The sequence below is a fragment of the Cervus elaphus genome, chromosome 33 (assembly GCF_910594005.1).
Source record: "Cervus elaphus chromosome 33, mCerEla1.1, whole genome shotgun sequence".
In the NCBI taxonomy this organism is placed as follows: domain Eukaryota; kingdom Metazoa; phylum Chordata; class Mammalia; order Artiodactyla; family Cervidae; genus Cervus; species Cervus elaphus.
The window spans coordinates 46,777,885-46,801,482 of record NC_057847.1 but is presented as its reverse complement, the minus strand read 5'-3'; the positions used below and the strand labels follow the sequence as shown (position 1 = coordinate 46,801,482).

General features: G+C 38.6%; 1 protein-coding gene across 1 annotated transcript in view; it reads right to left on the bottom strand.

Annotated features, from left to right (window-relative positions):
* NEB (nebulin) overlaps positions 1-23,598 on the bottom strand; it is a 220,594-nt gene that overhangs the window by 60,597 nt on the left and 136,399 nt on the right. The window contains 23 exon segments of the mRNA XM_043894059.1: positions 316-513; positions 828-941; positions 3,039-3,146; positions 5,796-5,900; positions 5,997-6,101; positions 6,796-6,900; positions 7,445-7,642; positions 8,090-8,203; positions 8,305-8,412; positions 9,665-9,772; positions 10,139-10,243; positions 10,353-10,457; positions 11,796-12,107; positions 12,577-12,684; positions 12,816-12,917; positions 13,178-13,276; positions 13,830-13,934; positions 14,613-14,924; positions 15,025-15,129; positions 19,631-19,735; positions 20,082-20,285; positions 22,281-22,592; positions 23,452-23,559. Coding sequence (XP_043749994.1) covers positions 316-513; positions 828-941; positions 3,039-3,146; positions 5,796-5,900; positions 5,997-6,101; positions 6,796-6,900; positions 7,445-7,642; positions 8,090-8,203; positions 8,305-8,412; positions 9,665-9,772; positions 10,139-10,243; positions 10,353-10,457; positions 11,796-12,107; positions 12,577-12,684; positions 12,816-12,917; positions 13,178-13,276; positions 13,830-13,934; positions 14,613-14,924; positions 15,025-15,129; positions 19,631-19,735; positions 20,082-20,285; positions 22,281-22,592; positions 23,452-23,559 — 3,345 coding nt within the window.

The following is a 23,598-nucleotide window of genomic DNA, read 5'->3' as shown; positions in this document are numbered from 1 at the left end:
GAGGGGGTCAGAACAAGAAAACTTGACTGGAACTTTAACACCAAAGACACAGACACGCTCCAGACCCAGGATGACTTTGCAGAACGAAAAGCAAGACATTATGCCCTGAGGCCATGGGTGCTCTGCAGACTTCAGCATGCACAGCCCTGCTTCTAGGGACAGCTCAAATTCCTGGCAGACCCCTGAGTGTACAGGAAGGTGATTCTGGAAGAGGGCTGAGCTGAAGAACCAAGTGAGTCCGTCTTTCTTCAGGCGGTGGGGTGGGGGGCATGGTGTGGGGCTGGGGAGGAGGACCTTCATAAGCAGTGGACTTACGTCACTGATCTGGTCTGTGACCTTCCTGACGTGACTGTTGACTTGCAAGTCGGGGTGGCAAATCCATTCGTGGAGGTGAAGGCGGTAGTCGATCTCACTGACTTTCTTCTGAGAATCCTTAGCGGTAACCATCTCTACCATGTCAGGCACTATGTGGATTTTCATCTTGTTCTTCTCATAAACAGATCTGTACAGGCGCTGTGGAGATAATGTAACACACCAGTTACACAGGGAACTATGCAAGGATCATGGCAACACGTGCCTTTCTTAGACACCACAGAGGTCGGGCACCACTTAGAGCAATAGGTTGGGGGCAGAGTGGGGACTGGAAGTTTCTGACACTTTCTGCAGATTCATAGGGGTTGGGGGAAGCAGTATGGGCTGAAATAACTCTCAGCTTCTTCACATGTGCACAGTCAGTGCCATGCGCATTGCTGAAGAGAATGATGTTCTGACTTAGAGTTGGTGGTTCTGTTACTTGGCTTTTGAAACCAGCCTTTAGGATCACTTACGTCGATGTTAAACTTGCCAACTCGGAGGCACCGTGCTGTGTTCGGATCATCGTCAACACTTCTGGGTAAAGTGTAAAGAGCTTTGAACTTCTCATATTCTTCACGGTATTTGGTCTATAGAGAGAAAATACAAAGGAAGTAAAACAGTTTTGAAGAGTGATGGATCTATATTGTTAAAAGAACATGAGACTTAATTAATAAGAACCCAACTCTGAGACGGGCCACCTTGGGGTCAGCACTTTTCTGAGCTTGTTTCTCTGTCTGTGCCCAGAGGTAGGGGGAGCATGATACATGCCATAGGATTACCTGACAATTAGATCAGACTATGTGTAAACATCCTGTAGATATCATTTTAAAAACTCCCATACCAATACAAGTATTTCTGCTGGTACTACAACTAATTTTAAAGATGATGTAATTTAAAAATGATCTCTTTTGTGATATTGGCTTTGTTTTTCTTAACCATAGTAAAAGATGAAAAATGTGCTCAGGAATTTCTTTGTTTTTAATAACTGACAAGTTTGGTGCATAACAGACTCAATCCTTGAATTTCAGTTTCTATGAGGTTTTCCAAAAATACAGTGCAACTAAATTCTATGGGAAAACTGATGTCTAGTTCTTAAGCCATATTGCCTATTAATGAATGTTTCTTTATTTTATGGACTAGGAGGAAAGGCCTTTACAGAGACTGGGATCCTCTCTTCTGGCATATGATAAAATAACAATTCTCTTACAACTCAGAGGCCCACATCTCGGTTAAGACAAAAAAAGGAAAGATAGGAGTATTTATGCAGAATTTCAGTAAAACTCTTCACTGATGGAAATCAAGGAAATTCCCATCAGAATTTTCTAGAACATTAGTTCACATGCTCCTTATATCTAAGCTATTCCTCAGTTATAAAGAAACTAGTATTCAAAGGCATTAAAAAAAAAAACTAAAGTTGAAATCCTTCTTTTAACAATTAATTTCTCTATGTTTGATATCATTTCAAGAACAATTTGCCTGGAGAATCTTGCATCTGTAAGTTTTTTTCATGACTAAAGGAAAAAGCCTTTGCCGAGCTTTCTGAAAACTATCTACAAAAAATTCTCGAATGAAAAGCTTGATCCTTTGGGCTAGTTTGTTTGCAATCTTCCAAATTAAGTTAGTTCTGGGAAAAATCATATAGATTTAATTTTTCCCTCTGGGTAAAAATTAATTCCATATATGTTGTCTAACCAAGTCTTTTTCTATACTGTGCATTTCCAGGCCCGTTAGATGGTAGTGAAACCAACTTCCTGGGTCTCTAGCATTTATATGAAGATTAAGAGAATAGAATTGAAAGATCAGGATGCACTGTCTTTAGTGTAGCAATAAGTACTCTTCTGTAAAATACTTATGTCAGAAGGAACTCTCAAAAACTTCAGGTATATATGTATGTGTTGATCTGCAGTACAAAATAGATTTCTCAGTGTGGGAAAAAAGATCTGAGAAATATTGGTCTAAAGTGTTACATAAAATGTTCAAAGTTAAGAGGTAAAAGTCTCTAATAGAGGCAAAGTTTCTGAAAGAAAACTAGGCCTATTAGAACTGCAATGAAATTTATAGGGAGTTTTACAATAAAGGGTTTTACTTAACATATTAGGCATAAAGGGTTAAAAGTGCTAAGACCTTATACTATATTTAAACAGCTCATGTGATTTAGGATTTTTTGAAAATTATGTCTATACCTATGAAAAGTTTTGTTTTTAAAAAACAGTTTCAAAAGATTTTTAAATTTTTATATTTCATAGTTATAAAGTTAATGATTTACTCTTAAATCATATATTTGGGGCTGATGAAATAACTAGTTATCACATTCACTGGTTTATTTTTCTACCAAAGGTCACATAATTCTATTAAAAAAAGAGTGCATTTTATATGGGGTATTATGTCCTCTATTTCATTTCTGGCAAAAATATCCATATCCACCCATGCCATTTGCACATAGGAGGCCTAAAAGGTCACACTGGTGTCCTTCATGTGTGTGTGACTGTCTCTGGACTTTACAGCCCTTGAGAGGAAAACTAAATGCACAGATTTTGTGACGACCGAGCGCCTGGAATTTTTTGGTGGTGTGCCCCTTTGAAAGTGCTGAGGGTCCTTCTGGGCAGCACAGGAACCAACTAGAAACATTCTGGGAGAGGAGAGCAGGGAAGGGCAAGGAATGGTGGGAAGGCTAATTGACTTACATGGCTGGCCATGTACTTCTGGTTCTTGGCATGTGTCAGGGACATGGTGTTAGTAGGCAGGATGTAGCTGGTGGCTTTCACTTTATCCCAGGCCTCCTTGTACACGTTCTGTAGGGGTTAAAAATCTTGTGAACACAGAATAATGCAACCTGGATAGCTTCCAGAGGCAAATTTTCCCGGTTTCTGTCCTTCTTAGACATTCCCTAACAACCCCGAATCTCACTCTGTGGGAGCCAAGTGCTCGTAAGTAAATAACTGTTTTACTGACTTGTTCATAATTTCAGAGTCCATTATTTTGTTCTCTCCCATAGCACTTATCACAGTTTGACAGTTATCAGAGATTTTGATGACCTATTCATTCCTCCATAGGTCTAGGATTCCTAGAGGATGAAAACCACTAATATTAAATAGACATATAGCAGGAGATAAAATGTTTCCATTTCTAGGTATTTATTTACTCAGGAGAAATAAAAAGCTATGAACACACAAAGTGAAATGAAAGTCGCTCAGTCGTGTCCGACTCTTTGTGACCCCATGGACTATACAGTCCATGGAATTCTCCAGGCCAGAATACTGGAGTGGGTAGCCTTTCCCTTCTCCAGGGGATCTTCCCGACCCAGGGATCAAACCCAGGTCTCCCGCATTGGAGGCGGATTCTTTTCCAGCTGAGCCACAAGGGAAGCCCATGAACACACAAAACCTATATGCAAATATATACAGCATCTTTACATAATTGTCAAAAACTGGATGCAACTCAGGTATGCTTTTAGCTGTGACTGGAAAAACTATGGTTTAGAATTTTGTTTTGCTATAAAAAGGATAAAGTACTGATTTAGGCAGCTATTTGCTAACACGTAAATGCATTTTGCTAAGAGAAAGAAGACAGACCTAATGGCTACACACCATGTAATCATATTTAAGTGACCTTCTGGAAAAAGTAAAACAATAGGGACAGGAAAAAAAACTCTGTGGATGCCAGGGGAGAGGAGTGGGGCAGAAAGGGTTTATTTGGAGGTGATATAGAATTTTTCTGTATCTTGACTATAATGGTGAATACATGATTTTATGTATTTGTCAGTACTATGTACCACAAAGAGTAAAATTTACTGTATGCAAATTAAAACAAACAACCAAGAATCAGAATGGGGAAGGGAACTAAAATAGAATACAAACTGTAGCAGATAAATCTAACTGTATTACAAATGTATAACAAAGCTACAGTGAAGGAAGTGGTGAAGAAAACAACTGAGTTAGTTTATAAAATGGTATCTTGACTGGATATTCTAAGGCTATAAGCAAAAATAACTGTACACAAAACACCTTACTCTAGTTAGTAAGTTTGTTTCTCACAGGGGTGTGTGTTAGAAATTCTGAAAGTATTTTATATGCATACAAGGGTGGCACAAATAAGTAGATATATCATAGATAATGAGAGTCAATGTTTTCATTGGAAAGGAATTAGAAAGTTACAAGTTGGAAAAATAAGTTAAAAACAAGGAAAAGGTGAATGAACCCTGTGGTGATGAATTGTATTAGACAATAATAGTTCCCAATAGCAAAGCTGAAACCATTTGAGCATCAAAATAAAAAACAGTAACATTAGATTCTATCCCATAGAATAAAATAAATATCCATGAGCCTATACTGATACAAATAAACAGAGAAACTGACAGTGTAGAAGGAACAGCTGTTCCTTACAGAAGAATTCCAATTGATAAATGTAGAAGGGATAAGGGCAAGAGAAAACAACTGGTAGGGAACTGTAACAATTCTTGCAGGTAAGATCCATCAATGGATGCTAAAATATATGGGAGAAAGTGTGAGGAGAAACAGGATAATTGCACAGTCCCAAAGAATCTCGTCCAAGATATTTATTAATATCAAAGGTAAAAAAGAAAGTCTACAGTGGAGAATCCCAGCAGATAGCAACGAAAAATAAGTGATCAAGGTCATTCCCAGGTACTGATACCATGTACCACTAGCTATGATGGTCTGAGACGGGCACATCACTTCTGTGCTATTCTTGCCAAAAATAGGAATACCTTAAACCTAATCATGAGCAAACTTAAGATCAACTCAAGCTTTAAAACATTCTAAACAATAACTGGCCAGAACTCTTCAAAAGGGTCAAGATCAGAAAAAGACAAGGAAGAATTAAGAAATTCTCAGATACAAAGAGACTAAGGAGTCATGATAACCAAATGCAGCATGGGATCCTGGACTGGCATCTGGGACAGAAAAGCACTTTAGTGGAAATACTGTTGAAGTCTGGATAAAGTCTATAACATTATTACAATGTTTATTTTGGTAATTGTTCTATGGAGAAAAGTATATGGGAATTCTCTTTAATACTTTTTGCAATTTTTCTGTAAATCTAAAATTATTTCAAAATGAAGTTTAAAAAATGTTTGATGAATTAACCAATTCAGAGGAGGAAAAAAGAGTGCCTCTCTTGATCTATAAGTCACTGGCCAAAGGAAAAGCTAGGGAAAAAAAACAAGTTCAAGGTCAACAAAGAATAGCTCCAACAGTACCTGTTTGCACTAGGGAATGAGTTAGTGAATTTTTATCAACTGCATGACATAGAACAATACACAGATTGGGGCTTATTTTCTTGTACCTATTAGAATTTATAAGATAAAGTAGGAACTTAAGGCTCCTACTTTGGGGGTAAGGTTGCTTGCTCCTTTTAATCTCTTATTGTCTCTAAAGGTGGAAAAGGTAACTCAAATACAGAGAAAAGAAAACTCAACTCACACTGCTAAACAGATCCTTCAGATTCTTGGTTCTGTCATAATCCACCGTTTCTAGAACTGTCGTGTATTTGTCTTTGATCTGATGATAATTCTCTTTATATTTCACCTACAGACAAAGCAGATGGGTTATTCTTTTCTATTATTTGACAACATGTAAGACCATCACAGCTTGTCCTGGGAGAGCTGTGCATGGAAGACTCACCTCACTGGCGTTAATGCCACTTTGAAGAGCAGTCACGTAAAGTGGTGTGTCTGTGACCAGGTTGTAATTCTTTAGATTTTCTTTACCTGCTGCTGTGTACAGTATCTGTGAAGAAAAAGAAAAGTTACTGAAAATGGTAAAATGAAGGTCTGCCATTTGTGCCAACTTAGATGTACATTTCTGGGTTTCTGCTTTAATCTTAACAAAAAGGATAGGCTGGACAGTCCTGCAGGCTTTGTACAGCTGTCAAAACTAACAGTTTCTCTTGACCAAAAGTGGAGTCTGGATCTTTGCTAGGTCCCTCCTTCATCATGTTGTCTTTTCATGCTTATACTCTGTCCCTGACAATAGACCCTCAATTTCAACATCCATCAGATAGCTGCCCTCTCTGAGATGAATTTTTGCTGTGAAGTTTTCCAAATAACTACTTTTTACTTCAAAAGTTAAATACTTATGGTTAAGGTATGCATTTGGTTTCTACTCCCTGCCAGTCAACCTGATCAACTAAGGTATACATGGCTTGAGAGTAGTTCACTATGAAATAGCTCGCAGATAACAGTCTGCAATAAATGTCTACAGCCTTCAACCACAGGGGAGACTCAAAACTGAGGAAGGCCAGCACAAGAGCCGGCCACCAGAAGAGGTTTTGTTGGCAGGGGTCTTTGGTTCCCTTAGATTGTGTAATGTCAGAGCCACTCTTTTCACCTGGGCACAGAGACAGTCTTGCTATTACCTCACTGGGAGCATCATGGAGTCCATCAATCCACAGTGAGCTAGTTCATCTAGTAATATAGCTCACCTGACTCTGGAGGTCATATGATTTCTTCGCATGGAGGATCTGGGGTGTGTCCCAAACGTAACACCCAATGCCTTTCAGCCAATTCAAGTCATCCTTATACACATTCTGCAAGAAAGAAGGAGCAGTGAAAGGTGACTGGTACTAACTGAACTTCCAATCGAGCATTTGATTTTCTCCTGTTAGCCTTTGGCTGTGCTTAGTATATACTCAGCTGCCATAGGATGGGTTTTTCAACAGTTGGAAGGTCTTTAATGCCCTAGTCTAAAGAAGTTTAGGAGGAGAGCAAAAGCTAAGCCCAAGACTACTGGAGCGGGTAGCCTATCTTTTCTCCAGGGAAACTTCCCAACCCAGGAATCAAACAGGGGTCTCCTGCATTGCAGGAGGATTCTTTACCAGCTGAGCTACCAGGGAAGCCCAATGCCCTAGTCTAAAGAAGTTTAGGAGGAGAGTAACAGCTCAGTTTTAGTCTAGTGTTGAAGAGATTAAAGAATTAACACAGGTGTCTCATCGCTCTGAGGGGACCTTTACATCAAAAAAAGTTACTCCTGCCACTTTGTATTGAAAAGCAGCAGGGTTTAGGAATACAGAGACAACAAGAGCATGGGGGCCTGGGCAGGGCTGGATGAAGGCTGCAGAAAGGACCTCATACATCACTCAAGATCTCCTGCGCGTGTCGGACCCGGACAACATTGGGTTCTTCTGGAAGAGATGTCCACTGGTGGAAGTAGTGTCGGTATTCCAGGTCACTGAGGATGTACTGACACCTTTTAGCCAACACGTGATTCATCATATCTTGGGGGATATGAACATTTGCTTTGGTGTCCTCATAATGTCTTCTGTAGTTCAACTAAAGAATGATACATATTTAAAGACAAAAATAAGAAAGCCATTAAGCTACTCTGATCAATTTTTTCTAGAGTCTTATTTTCAATATACATCAATACCTTTAGATTGGACCAAGGTTAAAAAAATGATACTTTAATATATTCTACTTCTTCAAAAATTTCCCATCCCTTTACTATAACACAAAGCAAAGAGGAACCAACCTTGTTTTCTCCTTTTCCCAAATACAGAGTCCTCACCGTGTTTGGAGGAATAGGGGGGAAAGGGTGAAAACTGACAGCTACCAAAGGTGTGCAAGGCTATGTGGCAGGGACGGGGAAAGTCTCAAGACTGATTCACTCCTCACTATCCCACCCCCAGCTGATTTTGAAACCAAGGGCAGATTATAAACAGGCAGAAGAGTAGTACACTGAAGTGTGCAAATCCTCTTGTTAAAGTAAACTTTGCTTACCAAGCTCCTCATTTTTTGGAAGTCCAGACAGTGAACCACGTTGGGGAACTCACTGATTTCTTTTCCAGCCAGGTAGTGACCCTTCAGCTTCTCATACGTCTCTTTGTATTTCAGCTGTGAAGTAGGTACGGTATTGAGAATCACTAGGACTTTCCAACCAGTCCTTTGTGGCTAGAAAGACTCTCAAACTTACGAAAGGAAAAAGTCCTACTGACCTCACTGTTCACAAAGTCAGCATGCTTGGCTCCCACAATGGGGATATAGCGTTCATCCAGGGTGTAGCCATAGGCCTTGGTTCCCTCCCAAGCCCTTTTATACAGTATCTAGGACAAAGAAACGCATATCAACAAAACTTTGCATTCAACCTCTTCCAGAAATCACTTGAAAGAAAATGGTAAAACCAAGGTAAAGTATTTATGTTTAAAGGCAAGGCCTAAATTTTCATTTACAGCCAATAGTGTGCCTACTTAAGAACAGGATAGAGTCTTTGGACTAGTTGCAAATTAAACCTACTGACCCCGAGACATTTTATAATAGAGTTTAACTTTATTTACATTTCTAATAAAAGTGAAAACAAATTTGCACACAGGGAGAGAATCACCAAAGATTGCTTCCCATTCAGCATACACACACACACCCTTTAGATAAGCTGAATTAAAATTTGGAGAGCAAGTCATCCACTTGCTGGCTGGCGATATCTGGACATGATTGCTAAAAAGGGACCACCCTTTCCTCTCTTCTTTCTGTTGGTAGCTGCTTGGTCCTACCTGTGCCCAGAAGTGATAGAGCTCTTGTTACATTATTGTCTTTTTAAAAAATTATTTAATTGGAGGATAATTGCTTTACAATATTGTGTTGGTCTCTGCCATACATCAACATGAATCAGCCATAGGTATACCTATGTCCCCTCCCGTCTCCCATTCCATCTAACCGCTCTAGTTTGTCACAGAGCACTGGGTTGAGTTAGCTGAGGCATATAGCAAATTCCCACTGGCTATCTGTTTTACATATGTAAATATATTTATATGTAAATATATGTAAATTACATGTAAATATACATTGCATATGTAATGTATATGTTTCCATGCTTCTCTTTCAATTCGTCCCACCTTCTCCTTCCCCTACTGTGTCCACAGGTCTGTTCTCTATGTCTGTGTCTCCATTGCTGCCCTGCAAATAGGTTCATCAGTACCATCTTTCTAGATTCCAAATTATGCATTAATGTACAATATTTGTTTTTCTCTAACTTACTTCACCCTGTATAATAGGCTCTAGGTTCATCCACCTATTTGTACATCATCTCCCTCACTTGCAGACACTCCTGAAAGTCCTATCATATTGATCTTTAGCTCCTCAGTGTCTCCCTCAATGCCTGGCACATCACAGGGCCTCAAACAATACTAGCTGAATAAATACTACTTGCTCTGAATAATATGCTATAAAATAAGAATAAATACAACAAAATAATACATCTCCTTATAAGTTCAGTTGTTCATAAAGTCAGCCAAGAGCATGAATACTAACAAAAGCTTAAAATTCAGAACTGAGTTGTACATCACATAAAATAGAACTTACGGTACTGTAGAGTTTTTCCATGTCTTTGGAGTGGGTGATATATGGTGTATCTGGAGAAAAGATATACTTGCCCTTTATTCGTTTATTAAATGTTTCTTTATATTTCACCTGAGGAGAGAAAACAAAAGAGAACCTTTGATTATTCTAAACATATATTTAAAGTTTCACAAGATCTACCTAGCAAAAAATATTTACATTTAAAGATTAATCAATGGGTTAAATTTCATTATATGATATATAATTTATATTATAACTAACACAATGGAATGTTTGAGATAATAATTTAGATATTATCTAAAAGGGGTACAGTATATGTCCTACTAGTGACTTTCAAGACATTCTCCCCCAAATATTTTCTTATAATTTACTCCCCATTTTCTTTCAAACCATTATCTGGAGTTAAAGAAAGTCTGTTCAGTGACAGACAGTTAAGCTCCCAGTTTATATACCTTATTATACACAAAGAAAACTTACATCACTTTGATTGACTGAGTTAATCTTGGCAAGAACAATCTCTGGAGGATCCACCACACTTGTAAAGTTAGGATAGTTGGCAAGAGCATCTTTCTTATATTTTATCTGGAAAGGAATAGAGATAATTAAGATAGGTGGTCCCCTACAGGGTACCTATCCCCACATGGTAGGTAGGGAGGCCAGGCTTTATGTAGAAAGAAAAGGCTCTGCATACCTGATTCACCATTTCCTGGTTCCTGGTAACCCTCACATGGTCCACAGAATCCAGGGGGATCCAACCAATGCCTCGGAGCCACTCCAAGTCAGCTTTGTAGATATTCTGAGAGCAGAAAGGGAGACATAATACAGGTGTAAATAACTTGGGCACATGATATCAGGCAGCAGATTAGAAACAAATTTTTCAGAAGGTTTTTAAGGCTTTCTCTCTAGTGGCTATTGTCTCATTGATTCAAACATGATTTCATCTGTATACCTGAGCAATATTTCTCATGGCTGTTAATATGAATGAGGAACTATGCAAGGTGGTTTGAGAGATGAGTATAAAGAAAGTCTCTGAAGTGTAGAGAGAAGTTATCTATGAAGTAGACAGTGGTAGGTACTGCAAGAGGAAGACCACATAGATGCTGTGGGAGTTAAGGGTAGGGAACCATTGTTTTCACCTGTGAGCATAAGACAAGGTTTTGCCAAAGAAGTTATAGATGGACTTCATATATATAGCTATATAGAAATCTGTAGGGTATTCAGACTAAATAAAGGAAGTCACACAAATAAATGCTCACGTCTTGTAGGGTTGGGGGCCACCCCTCCAGTCTATCTTTACCCTCGCCCCCACTTCCTGGATTCTCTCAGGCCACCGCACACTACATAAAGAGGAGTTGCTAATCTGATTAAAGTTCCACAAAGGTTATCCTGCTGCAGCCACCAGTGAGATGGGATGTTCAAGTTCAGTACCTGTGCTGCAGGCAGAATCTGACATCCTGTTTGGGTAATAATGACAAGACCCAGGTAGGGTTAGCTTCTTGGTGCTTCTGAGCATCACACTGATGCATTGTGTTTCTGTTTCCTACAGACTACTGGTGGCAGGGAGAGATCTTGATTCAGGGTTCAGGGGGAGGTGACCTGAGATACATTCTCTCTCCCAGCATTGCCAACCTCTGCATAAGGGCTTCTGGCCCTTCTGCAGCTCATCAGTACACTGTGTCCCTTTTGCTTTGATTCCTTGCAAGCAACTTCTTCGTGAAAGGAACGAGATTCTTGGCAAAGCAAGGAGGAGGCATTCCCAGGTCTTGACTACACTACCATGTAATATTGTTGAAATCCCAAATCAATGTCAACTCCCGCCCAAGCCAATGATTATTTTAAATCAGTTGACAATTTTCCATGCACATGTGAGGAATTGTTGATGATAGAGATGGTACAGAAACAGATTTCTTAAAACTTGACTTTGAATGTTATTCAGAAATGCACAGTCAGTAAGCAAAGCTGTCCATTACCGCTCCCAACTTTCCTCTACTTCATATCCAGCCTCAGTTCCCTTCTGAGAGCAAACTATATATTTATGGTTCTGAGTTTCAAAGACTGGAGGCTCCAAGTTGGTGCTTATGATTCTGAGTAGATCATATGCCTCTACATAATTAAAGAGACAAAAATCACTTACGTCACTCTGTAGGTCATAGGCCTTCCTTGCCTGAATAACATCATTTTGGTCAGGGTGACATATCCATTGGTGCAGGTAATTGCGGTAATCAATGTCACTGGCAAGGGCCTGTCCCTCCTTGGCTGCCAACACCGACACCATATCAGGAGGTATATGGATTTTGGCCTTTGTTTTATGATAGTTCTCTTTGTAAAGTCTGTCATTCTGAATCTCGCCTGCGTGCTCGAACCAAACCAGTTTGGGATCATCTCTCATCGTCGGGACACCCACATAATGACCTTTCTGCTTGACGTGTTCAGCTTTGTATTTCAGCTGGTGGGAAGAGGAACAGAGATTCCATCAACTTAGACAAGGACACAAGGCAGAGGGGGCTCGAAACATCAAGCAAGCTGAGGCCCCAGATATTTTTGTTACTCTCGCAAGAGCAAATACAAAAAAATTGAAATAGAGATGAAGAAATTTCAATTAAAAAATGGAAAAATAGACACTTATTTTCTACTTCTGGCAATATCTTATTTGAAGGCTTAGAGATTTTAGGGAAGCAGAGAATAGAAGAAAAAATAAAGACCTCAAGCAATAGTTTTTGAAGAAGCAGAGAGGAAAAAAAAGATGAAGAATGCCAAGAGCCCACAGGAAAAGGACAAGAAGGGAGCAGGTACTCTGGCCATCCTCAAAGCTGGCCAACAAGGAGCTCTCCATGGTGCTATGTCTTAGGGTAACTGGGTCCCTGTAGGGGCAATGGCCAGTCTTTGCAAAATTCACTCGTATCAAATTAACTTACCTCACTCTGAACATCACCAGAATGATGGGCGTGAACAAACGGCACAGCATCTGGAGGCAAAATGTAACCGGTGGCTTTTTGTTTCTCCCAGCTTTCCTTGTAGAGATACTAAAAGACAGAGAGAGAGCCATGACAAAGGGTTAAACCAAGGAGTCAGAATAGAGGGCTAAGTCTCCTACAGGTATGTTATAGTCCTCCATTCTCACAGAAAGTGTCAGGCATCCAGGCAAAATCCTTACCTGGTCCAGTATCCGGGCTGCCTCCTGGGCAGTATGCAGCTGAGGGGTTTCTGTGAGAGTGTACTTTGATTTTGTGTCATTCCAATCTTTTCGGTACTTAATCTAGAAATGAGAAGCAAGTTGGTAAGTTCCTTGATATTAAGAACACATAATGTTGTCCAAGCTACTGTTAGCATCAGTCATCTCAATATTTACAATCTGTATCTCAGACAGTGATTGTACAATGAGCGTAAGGACTTGGAAGAGCTTTAGAAATGGCATCTTCCAAACCCAGAAATTTTAGTATTTTTTAACATTTTTAATAGATCATCTTTATTTAAAAATTTAACAGAGCCATTTTAGAACAATAGTCATGTACTTACATCATTCAGGATTTCACCACTATGTTTTGCTGTCACATAATCAACTCGGTCATCCACAGGAGTAAAGTTGAGAGTCTCTATTTTTGTGCGATATTTTTTCTATGGGAAAGAAAATCTCTTTTAGACAATTATTGTCTCTGGTCCTGAACAAAATATGCTGCATTTAAGGGCGTGTCTGTACTAGAAGTGTAGAATGTCATATTTCAATGGCATCTTTTTGGCAATTTGGCTTTCTTCTTAGCATTTTATTTTTAAACAAATGGGTTGACATCTTATACCATCCACAGATTTTAAGGTAGCAGGTTTGCTTAGCTCCCAAAATCATATATCATATATCATTATTTCCCAAAATAATATATCATTATGTGTACTCAGGTATGTGTGTTTTTCAATTTTCAAACTTCTCTCATGTGTATTGCCATTGAGGGCAGAAGAAAATTTTCTTTATACAATTCCAAGCATCACTGAGTGGTCTTATAGGTATTCTTATGGGTGTGGCCCCACAATGTGATAGGGACAGTACAAGATTATTTTGGAAAGGAAAGCAATTGAAATCATAATTGCTGTTAGGGAATGACTGCATGTGAACTGGTATACTTTTGTTTAGTCTCTTAGGAAATGTGCTGAATGTCAGGATAAGATCTTGGAATACCTCACTGAAGATGTCTGCCATATGCTTGGCATGATTGACAGAAACAGAATCAGCTGGCATCCACCCAATCCCACGTAACCATTCCAAGTCAGCCTTGTAAATAGCCTGTGAAAATAAGACCAGGAAGAAGTCAGTGAGTCTGGTCACATTTATTCTATTCACTGGTCTGATGGAGAAATGCAATTTAAGAATGACATACTCAAGCACCAGACAAGTAACATAAGTAAATTAATGATGTGGCGGCATAATAAACTGGGGGCCATGTTTGCTGTTTAAAGGGGTTTAGCCTTAATTCAGCCCCAGGTCATGACTACCAATGGCTAATTCATGTCTGGAGCTGCATCCTCTAATTTTTTTCCAACAAAATGGGAAATCCTAGATTTGTACACAAAACTCCCTGATTTTATAACCTTTTAAAACTTATTTCAAAATTTAAAAACACTGTGTCAACTAAAATAGCATATCTATGCCTATAACCTGTCCATGGACTGCCAATATTTTACTTACAATTTAAACCTCTGTTGCTGCTTAAGTTCTGTAGAAATAATGCTTTCAGAATAGCTGTCTTTAATGTGATACAATTAAGAACTATGTTCAACTACCACTTATTTCCTTATCTTTCATGGTACTGGTGATTTTTATACCATACTATAAATTCTAACCAAAACCAAATTCTTGGCTGTATAAAGACATGAAGTGATGATGCAAGATTTAATGACATAAACTTTCTGGGAGTCCTGGGAAAATGATGAAAGAGTTCAGGCTAAAAGGCAGCCCACTCACATCACTTTGCAGATCATAAGCTTTCCTGGCCTGAATCACGTCGTTCTGGTCAGGCATACACGTCCACTGGTGCAGGTAATGGCGGTAATCAACGTCGCTGACCAGAGTCTGGGAGTTTTTAGAGTGCTCGATGGAGAGCATGTCCGGGGGGCTCTGGAACTTAGACTTCCATTTGGCCCAATGCAGCCGGTACTCTCTTTCATTCTGAATCTTGCCAGCTATGAGCGCCCAGCGAATCTTGTTGTCGTCCCTGGCTGTGCGGGTGCCCACATAGTGTCCCTTCTGCTTCTCGTGATCAAGCTTGTATTTATACTGGAGACAGAAAAACACAGCAGATGGATCACAGCATGAACTCTCTGTGCACCTGGGGCCTTTGCATGAAAAACTGAGGAGTAAATAAGGCCACACTCACGTCACTGGCGATCTCCCTGGAGGCCTTGGCAGCCTGGATGGGGATGGCGTCCAGCCGAACGTCACAGCTCATCTTCATCTCATCCCAACCTTCACGGTAAAGTTTCTGAAGAGGAGGAAAAACAAGGTATTGTTCCCAGTTCAAACTCACCAGTGACTACAGGGGTTCAAGTGGAATTAATGACAAAGGGGTACAGTTTTGAAGTCCTAGAACCAGTTTACAGAAAGAGAATAGGTTAAAGAATCATTATAGACCAATGTACTGGAGAACAAAATCATGTCTGGAATCCAAAGACCTGGCCTTGACAAGGTTTTTTTCTTCTTTTAATTTGAATTATAATTTCAATATAGTTGTTTATGTTTGATGTAAAAGGGTTCAGGTGCTTCTTGTATTGATAGCACTGGGATCAGTTTATGTTCAGACATTAATGGTCTATTATTGAATTTCTTCATAATTCTACTTAATTCTTCATTTCAATTCTGTAATCTTCAGAATTATAAAATTTTTACATTCTGAAAAACAAGAGGGTTTTTCATTTGAAAAACAACAGGGTTTTTCCCTCTCTACACAGTTTTGTTTTTTTTTTAGATCTCCCAATACAATTGTTGATGCATACTGTCTGAGAGTGTTAGGTCTTTTTACTGAAGCACTGATTGAAGGTAATGGGCCATTTTCTAAGTGTAGCGCTGCTGTGTTTGTAAAGAGAGGTCAGTGAAAATAGTGACTGATTTACAGATAACGTTCTAAATATATGTTCACATTTAAGAGGATAACTTCTGTATTAACAATTTAGAAATAGCAGTAATTTAAATGTATAATTCAGAAATCAAACCTATCACTATTGTTCAGAGCTTGAACAAGGCAGAAAGGAGAAGTGAATTTCAATTAGTTTCATGGCCTTTGCATTTTGAAAAATGAGTGCTTAGAGAGGCTCTGTCCTTGTAATTATGGAAAAGTTTTATATGAATTTTCATTCAAGTTTTTGTATTAATTTTGAGTGGGCCTATTTTAATTTTTGACTTGTTTTTGTACAAAAGAAACTGTTTTCCACATTTAAATGTATTATAATAGAGAATATTTAATGGAAATTTGTAATTATGTTATTTTAAATTTTTTGTATTTTATTACACATATTGTTATATTATTTTTTCTTATGTGATACACTTTCTTTATGTGGTCAAATATAATTTTTATTTGAGCTACAAAAAAACTGGACTTAGGACCTAACTTCTTCACCTACTAACTGTGAAAATGTGGGCAAATTCTTTAATCTTTTTAACTCTGAACTTTCCCATATGATTAAAAACAAAATAAGACTGTCTTACCCATGTGATTGGTGTCAAGTTTAAATGAATCAATTTAACATGAATTTGCTTGGTTACCATAAAATTATATACAAATATTCTGAAAAAAACTGCCTTCTAAATGCTGAAAATAACTTAAAATAGTGGACTTTATCAAGATTACAGTACTAGCAACACTATGTATAAAGAAAGTGAATATTTTGTTTAGTATTCAAATAGGATGTTTGATACCTTCCAAAACAGAAGTCATTCTCACTAGTATCTAAGTTTAACAACTTTACTTTTGGCGTGGTGTCAAATGCTAGTCTTGCTTATATCATGATACTAATGGTGTGTGCATGCATGCAAAGTTGCTTCAGTTGTGTCCAACTCTGTGTGACCCTATGGACTGTAGCCCACCAGGCTCCTCTGTCCATGGGATTCTCCAGACAGGAACACTGGAGTGGATTGCCATGCCTTTCTCCAGGGGATCTTCCTGACCCAGGAATCGAACCCAAATCCCTTTATTATGTCTTGGCAGAGAGGTTCTTTACCAATAGTGCCACCTAGGAAGCCCAATATTAATGGTAGGGTTCTAGTATTTCCAGCTGAGAAATTTATCATGCAAAAGATAGCATATGAGACTTTCCAGAATTCTTTTTCCAAAGATGCCGATGGATTGGAAGGAAGAGGCCGATTCTATTCAGCGAAGAGCTGGCTGTCTCTCCATCCACTCACTTGGCAATAAGAGTGCACTGCACCATATACTGTATCAATTTTAGTCCAAAAAAAGCATCAACATTTTGCTTTCTTCCCAGCCCTTGGAAAAATTAGCTCCTAAGAGGCTCATTACAATAAAGTTGGTGGTGCAGTACAGCACATGGTAAGGAACCTTTACTTGGAAGACTCCTCTCACAAAGATTCATTATTTTTTGAAAGATAAAAGGTTTCAAGCCATGGTGGACTGTATTAAGAAAGACAGTATCCTTCTTCTAAGGTCATACTGTTCCACACACAGAAAAATCTCTGTGATTCATGAAGGTACTACCTTTCTTGAACTTTCTTAAACTGTGAAGCTACCCGTGTAATTGAATTCTTTCATTTTATCTAATAAGAGTTTTAAGTTGACCTCTCCCTTTCCCCTGGCATACAATGATTTATTCTGCAAAGGATGATAATTCTGCCTTTTTATATCTGATATTTTTCTCTTATCCTTACTCTTTTTTTTTTTCTTTTTTTATGGATGTGCCAGCTTTTCATTGCTGTGCGGGCTTTTCACTAGTTGAGGTGAACAGGGGCTACACTTTGTTGCAGGGTAATGGGCTTTTCATGGCAGTGGCTTCTCTTGTGGAACACAGGCCCTAGGGCACACGGGCTTCAATAGCTGCAGTTACTGGGCTCGGGCTCAGGCTCAGTCGTCGTGGCACATGGGCTTGGTTGCTCTGCGGCATGTGGGATCTTCCTGGACCAGGAATTAACCTGTGTCTCCTGTATTGGCAGGTGGATTCTTTATCATTGAGCCACCAGGGAAGGCTTCTTATCCTTACTGTTAATTATTTCAGCATAAATGAGAAGCTTATCACTAAGCTACTTTCAGCAAATGTTAAAAAATGGTAATGAGCCTCTTGATGAAAGTGAAAGAGGAGAGTGAAAAAGTTGGCTTAAAACTCAACATTCAGAAAACTAAGATCATGGCATGTGGCCCCATCACTTCATGGCAAATAGATGGGGAAACAATGGAAACAGTGGCTGACTTTATTTTTGGGGGCTCCAAAGTCACTGCAGGTGCTGACTGCAGCCATGAAATTAAAAGATGTCTGCTACTTGAAAGAAAACTTATGACCAACCTAGACAGCATATTAAAAAGCAGAGACATTACTTTGCCAACAAAGGTCCGTCTAGTCAAAGCTATGGATTTTCTAGTAGTCATGTATGGATGTGAGAATTGAACTATAAAGAAAACTCAACTATAAAGAAAGCCAAAGAATTGATGCTTTTGAACTGTGGTGTTGGAGGAGACTCTTGAGAGTCCCTTGGACTGCATGGAGATCCAACCAGTCCATTCTAAAGAAAATCAGTCCTGAATATTCATTGGAAGGACTTATGCTGAAGCTGAAACTCCAATACTTTGGCCACCTGATGCGAAGAACTGACTCATTGGAAAAGACCTCGATGCTGGGAAAGATTGAAGGTGGGAGGAAAAGGGGATGACAGAGGATGAGATGGTTGGATGGCATCACTAACTCAATGGACATGAGTTTGAGTAAACTCTGGGAATTGGTGATGGACAGCGAGGCCTGGCGTGCTGCGGTCCATGGGGGTCACAAAGAGTTGACACGACTGAGCAACTGAACTGAACTAGTGGGCGTCCTTGGTTTACTCCTGACTTGAATGAGAAACTTACTTACTTGATGAGCCTTGCCTTTGATTTGAAATTTATTCTTAGTTATGACAAGAAAATATTCATCTATTCTTATTTTGCTAAGATTTTATTTAAAAAAAAAATAAGAATGGATATTTGATTTGGTCACACATCTTTTTAAATCTAATAAAATGAGCATATAGTTTTTCTCTTTTATTCTATCACATTATCAGTTTTCTGAATATGAAATACTTTTGGCATTCCTGAATGAATCCTAGTTATTTGTTTATCATATTCATGTACTATCAAATTTGATTTGTTAATATTTCATTTAGGATTTCCTCATTATTATTGGTCTACAGTTTTCATTTGAAGCACTTATCTTTGACAAGTTTTGATAATGGTGAAGGCTTTCCTTCTTTCATTAGGCTCTATAGTCATTTATTCCTTGAAGTTTGGAAAGAATTGCCCTATAAATTCATCTGGGTGACCCTGACATCAGAGAGGAATGAGGAAAGGTCTTTAATAACCCTCTTCATTTCTTATAATATGTTTTTATTCTTTTTCTGGGGTCAATTTTATTAATTTATAATTTCATAAGAAGAATCCCCTATATATCTGGGTTTTAGAATTAACTTAAATACAGTTGTGAAATGAATTCTAATTATTTTATGTTCATCTGAATCTGTCATTCATTCCCCTGTCTTATTTGTGCCTCTTCATTCCTCTTTCATCATCTTTCTCCTTGTTCCCTTCTCTCTTTTGTCATGTTGACGTTGCCTCACAGTAACTGGCCTTACCCAGTGATTCAGAACCAGGGATCTGCCGCTCTCCTCACTCCTGGCCAAGGGCCTCCTTACCCACACAATCTTCTCTTCCTTGGCTATGAAGAGTTCCCCAGTAATAGCTTCATACCGATTGGGCAACTTTCCAAACAAAAGGGGTCTGTTGCAGTACTTACATTGCTCACGTTAAGAGCATTGGCTCTAGCAAGATTAATTTCTGGAGTATCTGGCATTATATGGACTGAAGTTTTATCCTTGTCCCAAACTTCTCTGTACTTTGGCTGTGGAAAGAACAATAACAAAATTATTTCAGAGTTTGTAATTTTGCTAGTTGCAGTATACAACTTTTGATTTTTTTGGTCCCAAATCTTTTCATATTAAAAATTTCCAGAATCTTTTCGCATAAGTTACTCAAATTTGTTATGAAACCTGTATTAGTACCTTTCATTTGTACTCTGAGATTTTGTTTAATATTAGTAAGCAGTAACAACCGTGTCAACCTCACTTACTAAAATTTTTGCTAACATCAATATTACTATTATCTTACAAATGGATTACCAGATTAATTATTTGGCATTCTTTTATAACATGAACTTAATTTTAATACAGAACAAAAATGTGACTCACAATACTGATATTTTCAGCATTTGATTTAGCAAGGACCACTTCAGGTGTGTCAACAACACTTGTGTACTTGAGTTTCACCACAGGTGTCCGATAGACACTGTCTCGGAAGATATGCTGGGCATTTTTGACTCTCAGTACTTCTGGAGATCCTTCAGGCATCCAGCCGATGCCACGGAGCCACTCCAAGTCAGCCTTGTAGATGGCCTGGGAAAGGAAACAAAGTCAGGAGGGGCAGGTTTGTTTTTTTTAATCTGTGGTAGAGTAAGAAAGCAGCTTTTCATGTTACATTTTCTCTTCCAGAAACAAAAATAAAGCTGAGCATGGGCCTAACAGAAAGAATGTCTCCTATGCACAGCAGGGTTTTGTCCCGCTTTGTCTTCTGTGGTGTGCGTGTGTGTGTTCCTGTGCATACCCAAATTCTAGAAAGCAGAATGATGCAGAAGGGATGCCCTGCTTGGGGGATCTGTGGGAGATTTTTGAATATTTTGGTTATCATCTCATTAGCCAATGCAGACTTTGAAAAAAATAATAATAGACTCTCCAACAAGTTCTCCACACAAAAGCCAGAATGGTCTTTACAAAATTCATCATTCAAATTTGATGTCACAACATCCTCCCAACTTATGACTTCCCATTGGTCTCAAGATAAAGATCAACATGTTAACATAGACTAGACTGTGATGATGGCCTAGCATCAGTCCCTACTCATTCTTCCAACCTCATCTGACACGTGCTTCCCTTTGACCCATATGTTCTGACCACACTGGCCTTTCAGTTTGTGGTTTACATATACCCCGCTTTGTATATGTTGGTCATTCTGCAGGAATGTCCCCTGTGTTTTCCTCATTGAACCAACTCCTATTCTCTTCTCTTATCTCTAAATCAGCATTCCCCCAGAGAAGCTTTTCCTACATCACTTTTTCATAGTGCAAGGACCACTCTTTTTTAGCCATCCCATTTTTGCTGATATTCACTAGTTGACATCTGTTCCTTTCCCATCAATGTGAACTTCCTTACGTCAGGAACTTTGTCTTGTTCTTCTTTATTCACCATTGTGCATTTAGTGCTCAGCACAAGACATGGTACATGGTCGATTTGATAATTATTTTTAAAGGGATAATTAAGAACTCAATCCCTAGTTCCACAATTTCGATCCCACTTGGGTTTTCTTTTTCAGCACTTCCTTTTGAACTGGGATTTGCATTTTCTTGGCTATTTCAACATGTTTTCTCAGGAATATGTAAGTGGTTAACCAGATAAAATTGCTCTATGTGAAACACCAGTTATTAATTTCATTAAAAAACCATTGTGTTCTTCAGAAATAGTATATTAATAACTAATAAGATACAAATATCAAGCTAAAATAAGGAGTAAGAGGAGTCAAAATGCAGGGAAATTTCTACCTCAGTGAAGAAGGTTATATGTTTTAGTGTGTGAAGCATGACAGATACCCAAAATCTAGAAGGATTCTTGAAGAGGATTACATAGGTTTTGAAGCTTTCCTTTCTCATTCTTTAAGAACTTGATTGATATGCATTCTTTAATACACCCATGTTAATGAAGAGAATGCATTTATCTAGAAACTGGACTAAATTCACCAAATGGCAATCATTTCAAATGATGGGTATACTCTTCTATAACAAACTCATTTATTATATAAAAATATCAACTGAAGCTTAAGGGAAGTTCAGATAATAAAAAGAAGGAATTCATTCTGTACAAGAAACAAATATCCTGATAGAACTCATTATTTTCAAAAGATCGAATGGTTAGAAAATATAAGTAAATCTTAAAATACTTTGGGCAAACTAATGAAACATGTTGTGAAGAATACAAAGTTAAGGGAAATGAGTGAGCTTAGAGCATCTTGCTAATCTTTTAAATTAATTTCAAGAAGACAGCCCCTGTCATTCTTCAACTGAAGAAACACGATATTTAATAAGCTACAAACAATGAGTACATTAACGAAATCTATAGAAAAACTGTGGTAGCACCACTAACAATGAAGATGAAAACTTTCTGAATAAGCCCAGAAGTAAGGCTTGTGATGAACAAACCCAGTAAGATATCCCAGGCAAGTGCTCAGGCAGGGAGAACGTTCCTGAACCTTGGAAGGAGTGACCGGGCAAAGCTGTGGAAGGCTGTCTTCCTGGGGAATAGTCACCCCGCCCACCCCCAGGCACCACAGCAACGACTTACGTCACTCTGCAGGTCATAGGCTTTCCTGGCTTGGATCACGTCATTCTGGTCAGGAAAGCAAGACCACTGGTGTAGGTACTGGCGATAGTCCACATCGCTTGCTAACGCCTGGCCTTCTTTGGCAGCGTTGATGGACACCATGTCCACCGGGATGGTGATCCTGGCCTTGTGGTCATTGTATGCCTTTTTGTACAGCCTGTCATTCTGCATCTTCATCACATTTGCTGCCCAGACCAGTTTAGGGTCTTCCTTGGCACTGCGACACCCAATGTAATGACCTTTCTGTTTCTCGTAAGCAGTTTTGTATAGATACTGGTGGATGTGAACAGAAGAAAGAAGATTTGTTTCTCCAAACTAACTTTTTCTGGACAGCCTACTCAAATAACTCCCTCATATTACCCTTTTGGGGGCACTGTTTTCCTTTAAATTCTTACTACAAGTTTTATACTTGATACTCTGGTTTGCCTTCTACATCTATATTCATGAAAACATTGTGAACACCTCAAAGGCAAGAACTGTGCTTCTGGATTATCCTCCAGTATAGGACTGTCCACTGTTTCCCAAACTTCAGTCATTGTGTGCCATGCTCTCATGTTCTGCCATGAAGTTTTATGACAATACTACTTGTACTTCATATTTTACTTTTTTTCAACTTGATTTCTTGCCTACATAAATATATTTTAAGGTTTAAACTTATTTATAATTTTTATTTAAAAATTTATAATCCTATCTAAGTGGGCAAAATCAGTGTTTTTCTAGCATACGTTAAAACAAATGTAACTGTCTTAAAAATACTTGTCCAGGTACTACATAAAATTGTCCCAGGAATCACCTAGGCATGCTGCACTTCAAGAAACAATAGAATTCTCTGTGCCCACTGGATCTCTGTAAGTGTTTATACATTAACTGATACTGAGAAGATACTGAAAAGAAAATCAAAATCTGTGCTTAAATATATGAAGTGTGGAAATAAGCAGAGAAGTAAAAGTCATCAAATTGTTGTCAAAGTTGTTCTTGAATTTGGAATTTTAAAGCAAGACACTAGTAACAATGCCCTTCATTCTACTTAAATATAATTCCTAGGGAATTATGTTAAAGATTAGTACAGTTTTATCTCTCTGACTGTCTGTGAATTAGTGTTTGTTAAGGCCGAGCAAAAAGGAGCTCTCACATCACTGGCAATGTCCCTGGAAGCCTTGGCATGCTGGATCCCAATGGCGTCTGCCCTCAGGTCATAGCCAGTCATCTTGACATCTTCCCAAGCTTGCTGATATTGTTTCTGCAAATGGAGATTGCAATGCCACAGTCAGTCTGAAGA